The following is a 9,018-nucleotide window of genomic DNA, read 5'->3' on the forward strand; positions in this document are numbered from 1 at the left end:
CCCCTCCCCCTCAGCCACCCCCACGCTCGCTGTCTGTGCCTGACCGTGCTTGTGTGCTGTTGCAGTCCGTCCCCCTCGCTGAAGCAGTTCTCCTCGCAGGAGGACACCGACAGGCACAGGGAGCACTCGAGCAGCTCCCTGCCCGGCTCTATTGCGAGCGGCAGCTCCGGCTTCGGCAGCCTCCCCAAGAAGAGGCCCGCCCTGCTCAACTCTGGTACGGTGTCTGGCTTGCCCATTTGCTCTTCCTCTTGTTGAGGTTCTCGTTAGGGGATGCTAATATAAATCGGGTGCCATGCTCTTAAAAACCTACCAAACCGTGCCCATGCAGTCAATCCATTTCACCACTATCAAAAACAAAAATGGTGACAAAAATAAATGCAGATTGATTTTTGGTCTTTTTGTTTTCTTTTTCAAATAACTATATATAATTTTTTTTTAATAATTTAATATCATCATTATTTGGGTTGGGAGGATGTTTTTGTGGAGGTAGTGTTTACATGGCATCCGGTTGTCTCCTGTCTTGCCTTGCTGTCGCTGACGTGTCGCTCCGTCCCCCGCACAGAGCTCATCCAGGGCGGCGCCGTGGAGCCCGTGGAGGGCACGCTGGCCGAGCCCGCGCAGGGCGAGGCGGAGGACGGGTACGAGGTCGAGCCGGGACACTCGCGGAACTCCTCCAACACGAGCCAGATGAGCAGGGCCTCGGGCTACAGCTCGCTCAACAGTCAGAGCCAGCACTCCCGCCAGAGCAGCTCGGGGGACTCGGGACACATAAGGTACAGCATGCAACTTCAACTTGCCTTTACTTTAAAAACGAAATATATTCATATTCAAGTTGTGCGTGTGGTGAAGGCGAGGTGACGGTTAGTTTCTGAGTTTCTGTGATAGAGGTCTCTTCTTAATTTTTCCTGCACATTAAAGGTTTGAAATGTAATTAAGCTCAACATAAATCTTTTTCTAAATCTATGAACAGCACATACTTTTCGATATTTTTTCTCATGCTGTGTAAATAACTTCTCTGCCTCTTACTTTTCTTGTTGTTGAACGGTTTCTCTTATTGCATGTGCTTTTGTAGACTATCCTCACATGGATTCTCAAATGTACAAGTGTATGGGTTTGTTTTTGCCCTACAATTTGTTATGGAAATTATCGCACTATTTCTCTTTCCTTATTTTTTAAAGAATAGTTTGCCAAAAAATAAGGGTGTTAGTAAGAAAGATTTACAATGTTTGAACTGCAACCTACCAGCAGTTATTTAGTTTGACATACTCTCTACTTTTGTTTCCTTTAATATCGCATGTCTATTCAATTATGGCTTTCTTTTTGGGGGGCATGTTGAGAGGTGACAGATAGAAGGCCCATTGCCATTCATGAAACTAACTAAGTTATCGCATGCAGGCGAAGGGTGCGAACATGCCCTGGTAATCTCTGGTGCGCAATCCTTATGAAATCAGCATCATTTGAGATCCTCCAAAATAGCAGGTATTGTAGAGAGTTTATCGGGTTTATGTATCAGTGTTGGGTTTGTTTTCCACTTCCCATGTTTTGTGAAGTTCTTCCCTGCATTTTCTTTGTGCTTGCCCTGCTGGTTTGTCTTAATCCAACTTAATGTAGGATCTGCCGGGCTGTGATGCTGTTGAACAAGTGAAAATATGTCTTGGTGATTTGGTTGTTTTTTAAAATAGTAAACTAACATCTTAATCATTAGGTATCTTATCTAATTCATTTAATAGAGCGGCGTGCCCCGCTTGTGTTTGTTTGACAGGGTATAGTAACGAAATGGTTTTTGACAAATATCTTGCTTGTGGTGGTTGCAGTTTACACATTATTCCAAAGCCTATACAGTATTCTTCTTTTTTTGAGGCGGGATATATTTAATTAATAAGAAAATCAGACTCTGCATGATCTTCTGGCATGACCAGTTCTTGCTATGTACTGGCATGGCTTATTTTCAATTTGCATGTCTTGAAAGCAGTTTTCATCCTTTTGTAATTACTTGCCTTAGCATAATCTTTGCCTTAGTCTTTTAAAGAAAAAAAACTTTACCATTTTCTAAATTTAAAGAACTTGACCAAGATGTTCATCATGTGAACCTGCTATTTGTAGGCTGTATCATTTGCCTGATCATAATATTTTTATGTAAATACCCTCAGTGCTAGTATTTGACAATCGTGTGTGTTTTGTAGGTCCCCATCCTGGCCAATGAGGGTGCCACGACTATCTCCTGTTCACCCCTCCCCTATTGCACAATCCCCCTCTAGTCCAACACCCCCTTCCCCCGTATCCCCTGCAGCAATTCATCGGAACTTTCTGTGGCTACTGCACAGTCCATTAAATAGAAGGGCTAAGCAGCGCCAAGGTGCACCTGATTTGAATGGTGATGTCAGTTCGATCCCTGATTGCAGGAACGCACTGCCCCTGTCCCTGTTCCCCATACCTGGCACTCCAGCCACTGTGACAAACCCATCAGCACTCAAACCACCAGTCCGTTTTCCCCCATGGCCCAGCCCAAAAAGTGCGCCTCGTGCTGCCTCTTCCCCTGGCATGCTCAATCTGCAAAGTCCCTGCGGGCCTGCCCCACTATTCCCTGGTGGATGTGTTGAGGTCAACGGGGGTTACAGGTATGTCATAATCAGACCTCAAACCATGAGCTTTTAAATCCAACATTACTTCTTTAACTTGTCTGGGGGAGTGGCAGCAGCTTGCTACAAGTAATACGTATTTAAAACTGGACTTACAGAAAATCTTCTATAAAAGAATACAATACTTTTGTAACTTAGTGTAAAAATATGAAAGAACAGTTATAAATTTGTTTGTTTCTTTAGTGTGTCTGCATCATTCATGCTTGGGCTTTGTTTCAGTGTTACTTTGTCAAAATGTGCGTTATTAATTGTGTGCTCTGAATTTTTGCTTTTTGAATTTTGAGATATATGACTTTGTCTGCTTTCCTTAACTTATGTAGTATTTTGAAAAAAAGAAAAAAAAGAAGAGTTTCTTACATACCCTCGTGCATATTTTTATGTCTGTATTGTTTTACCTAATTATTTTGATTATAACAGTGTTAAGATTTTGAATTTAGGCTTGATTGATCGATTAACAAACTAAACTAGAAATTACTTAAAGCTATGAACCTTGAATAAGGTGACAATGATTGTGCCACTAAACTTAGGTAGTTGTGTAGAAAACCAGTTGTTTGAGATTGGAAGCATAGTTTTTCCCTTCTTATACACACAAACACAACAAAGCTCACCGCAACAACAGACAACAGATTGTATCAGGTGCACTGCCATTTGATTCAAACGCATGTTAGCTTACTTAAATAGTTTGTTAGTAGATATTATGTCAGTTTTTGGAATAGATAGATGAATTTTCTTCAGCGATATAATTAATTTATTTCATTGAGATTTCTCTTTGACTAAGTTGTTTTTATGTGTGATTCTGCGTGACTCAATGGTCTTATTCTTTTAACAGTTTGAAGACTCAGAAAGTACAAGTTTATTAGCATTCTGTGTCATTGGTTTGACAGGGGAGCAGTTGGACCTTATCGCAAACTTGCTGCGGTAGCTGTCACACCTGACGACTTTCCAGAAGGCTGTGAAGGATTAACTTTGCAGTCTTTGTTGCATCGAAGGAGCAGCACTGTGTATGCTCTTACATGCCTTACATTACTGCACACATTATTTTTTATGACCTTATCACAAAGTAGATGCCATATAGTTTTAAATACAAAAACCAAAGCAAATGCTTTTGTATTTATTTTTAATTTTAGTAGTTTCTTATTAGCAAAAGTCGCCTTTTCTTTTGTTCTCTTTTCATTACAGTAGTTGTTTTTTTTTTCTCCTCTGGTTTTTGGCACAGTTAACTTACTATATAAGTGAGAAAATTCAGAGTGTCAACAATCTAGTGATTTGTTTTCGTGTATTTGCACTTTTACTAGGCAAACCATTTTACCTCAGTAAGCTGCTCAAAGCCCTTCTTTAATTTCTAAAATTTCTTAATTTTTAAATGTTACGGTTGCACTACATCTCCTTTCCATGCAAGCCACATTGAATAGAAAAAGAGACCTGCACTATTCCGTTCTATTTGCTAATACATTTTAAATTATTTTACTTTCTAATCAAAATGTAGTGTTTTTTCCTTATAGAAATTCTTATTATGTAGCAGAAAAATCATGCCTGGCAGAAATTCCAATATTTTGACTTGAATTTTCTTCCAGGAACCCAAGTGGAGGATCAGGATTAAGTGAAACTGGATCTTTGGATCGAGCCAAAGCAGCCATGGAAAGAAGAAAAAAGGCAGCAGAGGAGAGTGGTGGAGGTGGAAATACGGTTGCCGGTCGAGTAGAAGTAACAAGAGTTAATCCAGATAGTCTTATAGATGAGTTACTCAGATCAACAAATCTGGAGCATCATGATGATTCTGCTGAGAGTGAGTAGACAACTTTTTCTTCATATGTCAAAATTAAAGATTTGTGCAACGTTCTTGGAATTATTTTTTTTTAATTATGAATTTTTGCTCTTTTCAGCATCTGGCTTGCAGTTGTTCATAGCAAAAGATGGAACTACAGCCTTGGGCAGCCAAGAAGTGAAGAGTCAAATGTCAGCAGGGGTATTTAAACAAGTGGTTATGGAGGAAGACAGATAACATAAAGATGCAGGCGGGCACAGCCTGAATATTTGACTGTAAAGTGTCCGCACATGTAGTGTCTTTTACAGCTTTTGATCTAATTAATATTTTGACAAGCTGCAAAGGATATTTGTGAGTCTAGGCAACTGCCTTGCAGCTAGACCGATTACAAGCAGTTTTCTGCTCTAAATGTGATATGACTGACTCACTCCATCTATTAATGATTTAATGTAGCCTTTCATGTCATCTTTCAGTATAAATTTTGGACAATTAAGGCAAATCATAGTGATGGACTGAACTAAGAATCATAGATATTAGATAGATTTGACACAATCAATATTTGTGGATTAAGACTTGATCTAAAAATTATTGTATTGTGTTGACCTCATTTTAGTGAAGACCACTCTTGGCATAACTTTGAAGGGTTCAAGGTGCCATGATCATTGCAATTGTGATTTTAGAATTGGCTCATTTAAATTATAATTTATCAACTTCATTATGTGTATCATCAACTTGATTTCTACTTTTGTGTATTCTCATCGTATCAACTCATAAGCAATAGTCTGAAGCTTCATTGTAAATAAGTCAGTATTGCTATTTTTTCTGTGTGTAAGTGCTGTGTGTGTTTATTTTGTGTGCTTATTCAATCTGTGATTAGATTGAAATCTGAGACGTTCCATTTTTGAAATTGAAAGTTTGGAAAAGTAAGTACTCAGTAATAAGGCAAATAATTTATTACGGAGAAAAAAAAAATCAGGAATAACTGCGGTGTTGTAGATTTAAAAATGCATCAAGTTTGTTAGGGTGTGATGTTTAGTCCTTTATTTATATCAAAAACTTGCTTTTATTTTGCATTAAGCCCAAATGAATGATACTGTTTTAATTTATGTCAGAGTACTGGTTTTCTTGCCTTTCTTGTAATGAAGGTGTTTACTGGTGGGAGTATTTAATAGTATTTATTCTGTTTACTACTCAGTGATTGAAATCAATGTTTTTAAGAGTAGGTACTTAAATTAATTTTTGCTACAACTCTTACAAATTCTATTTCGTTATTGTTAGTATCAGCTTTATAACAACGTTTAAAGCAATCAATGACAGAGACAGCTCATGGTAGATGTAGACTAGACGAATATGTAAATACATTTGTGATTCCCAATGAATATGTCATATACTCTGTAATGCTCAAACTGACTAACTAACTTAGTCAATAAGTTCCAGTTCAAGTTTAAACAAAACACTGCCATCTTTAGCTCAAGGGATGTGATTAGCAGAAAGTATGGTATTACCCTGCCTTTGATAACACTGTTTGGACACAACATTTTCACTGTTTTCCTTTTCTTTTTCGTTTTTTTGTTGTTTTTTTTTGTATATTTTTCATATAGAAGGCGAATACTGAGCACAGGGTTTGGAAACTTGAGGGCTAATTCTTGTAGATGTAATTTAGTTTGGATGAATGTTATGATTCCGCCTTGCTCAGAAATATTTAGAATGGTTGTTTCTCTCAGACCATTATGTAAGTCATTCTTTCTTTTCTAAAACTTTTGATTTTTTCTTCATACTGGTTTTTGATGTCACATGGCCTTAGTAGCTGTTAAAAATAAAATACCACTGTTGAAAGAAAAACTATAAAAAATAGTAAAAAATTCAGGGGAGGCCCTCCAGACAGGGGACCCTCCAGGACCTACCCTGAAAGAATACAATGTTTTAAAATTTTGAGTACTGGGTAACTTTCTGAGCTTGTTTGAGTGGGCTTTATTCAGATTACTGTTGTTCATATTTGCACTTGATGTGCAGTTTTTTTTATCTTAGGTGTCTCTGTCATTGTTTGGACTAAAAGTGTTTCAAACGCTGATATCTTAAAAAATGATTGTCATGCGTGTCTATCCACCTGTGGCTGGCCCATCGGTAAATATGTTTCTATCTGAATCTTAATATATTAGAATATATATTTGACTTACAGATTGCTAACTGATATGTAATATTGTACATAGTAACTCAGACGTTGTGAAATACCTGGCCACAAAAACTTATACTGTTACTCATAAGGAGGAAGGGTAAAAAAATATGGTAGGTGGTTGGAAGGATACTCTCTGTCAAAACTCATAACCAAGAAATTGAGACAAAAGTACAACTTATGTTTTGCATAGAATGATATGTGCACAAGATTGTTCTGCATTTACTTATCTGTTTCTTAGAGACAAAATTTTGTTTCAAGCTTTCAACTTTGCGCAATTTTTTTAAAGAATTTATTTTTTTGCAGAAGGAGAAAACAAGTGAATAGAATAGGACTTAATATGTGTACTACTTTTAAATGTCAATGTCTAAAAACATGAATGTTTGGACATTTTTAAAAATTCCCATCCCCTGCCTACTTCCCCCTTTAGGTCTCAGTATTTTTAATTGTTTTGGGTAGATTTGAAGAAAAAAGAGATGTGATTAAAAAACATGGTGGTTTTTGCTAGTACTTCTTAGGTTGCATTTGTATCCTGACATAATTCTGATCTGAACCATCTAGATCTAGATCTGAACCATTAGATGAACCATCTCTTGTCAGAAAATGTCAATAAGAAAGAACACTTATGGCTTCCTTGACCAGTCATTCAGTGTTTTCCTCTATTAATTGTGGTTGCCTGTCTAATGTTTCAAATCTTCTAATGTTAGGGGATTAATGCTATCGTTTTGTGTGTATTCTTCCTGTTGCTTTAAGTCTTTTCTTACCACAATGCTCTTGCTTTGTACCTCTTGATACTACTGCCCAGTGTTAGTTTAGAAATTGTGCTTTGTCTCTGTTCAGGTGCCAAGCATAACCGTAAAGTACAAATCGGGGGGAAAAATAATCTATTTTTGAATCTACACATATTTTGCAGATCCGTTACAGATCCTTACTGTTTTAAAACAAGTATGTCCTGACTCCCTGGCAGCCTTCTCTACTAAATCGTTGTCTTAATATAATAGTTAAGATTTGCATATTAAGAAGTGGTAAAGCCTCGTTTTGACTCAGGGCTCTTCATACCACTACGTACTAGATTATGATTGTATTAGGAGACCCTTGAGTTATTACAATATTGCAACATACTGCAAAAACAAAACACAAAAAATTAATATTGTCAGAGAGTCAAAACAAGGCTTTACTGTTTCCTAGGATATCAACCTTTTCTATTATAATAAAACAACAGTTTAGTTCAATTCCGCTGTTGGAGAGTCAGGGCGTGCCCAATTTGAAGCTTGAAACTTTATTACCCATAACTTGTGCTCAAGATTTAAGTTACATCAGTCGCTGCTTCCATTTCCCCCTTAAAATCTTCCACCCTGTAAAAGAGTGCTTCTAATTTATATTTGCTTGTTAATTCCTATCAAATGAAGCCACTTCTTTATTTTGATTCCTGTATCTCTAAAATTATGGTGTATAAGTTTCAGCTCTTTGGTTACTACTATACCTTGTACTTCAATCCCAATTCATATTAAAATGCAGTACTGTGTAGTGTAAACACTTGTAAACCAAGGGTTCTGTTCACCACTTGATGGACCAAAGATACATTTGGGATATTTTTTTCTTGTGCATGGATCTATTTGTGGTAATATCCAGAGCTGGTCTCTGGTTAACTGATGTATTTGTTTTCTACTTTTTGTTTGTTCATGTTTATCATATATCTTCCCATAAACTGGTCAGCTTTTGGTAGGTCTTCCAGTGAACATCTCCTCTCTCCTTGCCCCTCTCCCCCAAAAAATGGTTATGGTAAAGCATATAAAACACTCATTGAGAAATCAAGGTACTGTGTAATGTATTATTTCCAGTGCCTTGAGCCTGGACCGTGCAAGTCATGCAAGATAGTTAAATTTGTCTGTTGTATCATGTTTCGGTTATGATGGCATCAAATAACTTTAATGATGTGTGTTCAAACATGATGGTCTTAAACCTCAAATTTTCTAGACAAGTCAATTTCGAACCTTCCTTTAAATAACTGTTATCCAAACAAAACATCTCCAAGAATTTTGCTGTTGGGAAAATTCGTAACATGTGATTACTTACACCACCCTGTGTTGGCGTCATATAACTTCCACAATGCACACATATTCCAGTTAAGGTATTCTATAAAGAGTTTGATTACTTTTTTCTGTACCCTCGTTTTATGGGAATGGTGATTTCAGCACAAAGTGTTCCTCCTCAAAGTGCTTCTATGATGAAAATTCCAGTCTGTTTTGTGATGTTAAGGCCTTCCTGGTGAGAGATGCTCGCGCGAGTGCTGATTTGATTGATTGGTCATTCATGTGAAGACAAATAAATATAGGTTTCGTATATGAGACAGAAGTTGTTTTCTTTATTTCACACCAAGCGTACAACCTCTGCTTGACACCTGTCGGCTGCGTCAGTGCGTCGGCGCCTGGCCGGCGGGG

The 9,018-nt window shown here is 37.5% G+C and overlaps 1 protein-coding gene across 1 annotated transcript in view; it reads left to right on the plus strand.

Annotated features, from left to right (window-relative positions):
• LOC113209067 (protein FAM102A) overlaps positions 1-8,932 on the plus strand; it is a gene marked incomplete in the record, with an annotated part of 51,457 nt that extends 42,525 nt beyond the window's left edge. The window contains 6 exon segments of the mRNA XM_052271462.1: positions 66-214; positions 563-773; positions 1,396-1,479; positions 2,184-2,618; positions 4,214-4,425; positions 4,523-8,932. Coding sequence (XP_052127422.1) covers positions 66-214; positions 563-773; positions 1,396-1,479; positions 2,184-2,618; positions 4,214-4,425; positions 4,523-4,641 — 1,210 coding nt within the window.
• Positions 8,933-9,018: the final 86 nt, after the last annotated feature.

The sequence above is a fragment of the Frankliniella occidentalis genome, unplaced genomic scaffold, assembly GCF_000697945.3.
Source record: "Frankliniella occidentalis isolate FOCC.00 unplaced genomic scaffold, Focc_3.1 Scaffold163, whole genome shotgun sequence".
NCBI lineage: Eukaryota > Metazoa > Arthropoda > Insecta > Thysanoptera > Thripidae > Frankliniella > Frankliniella occidentalis.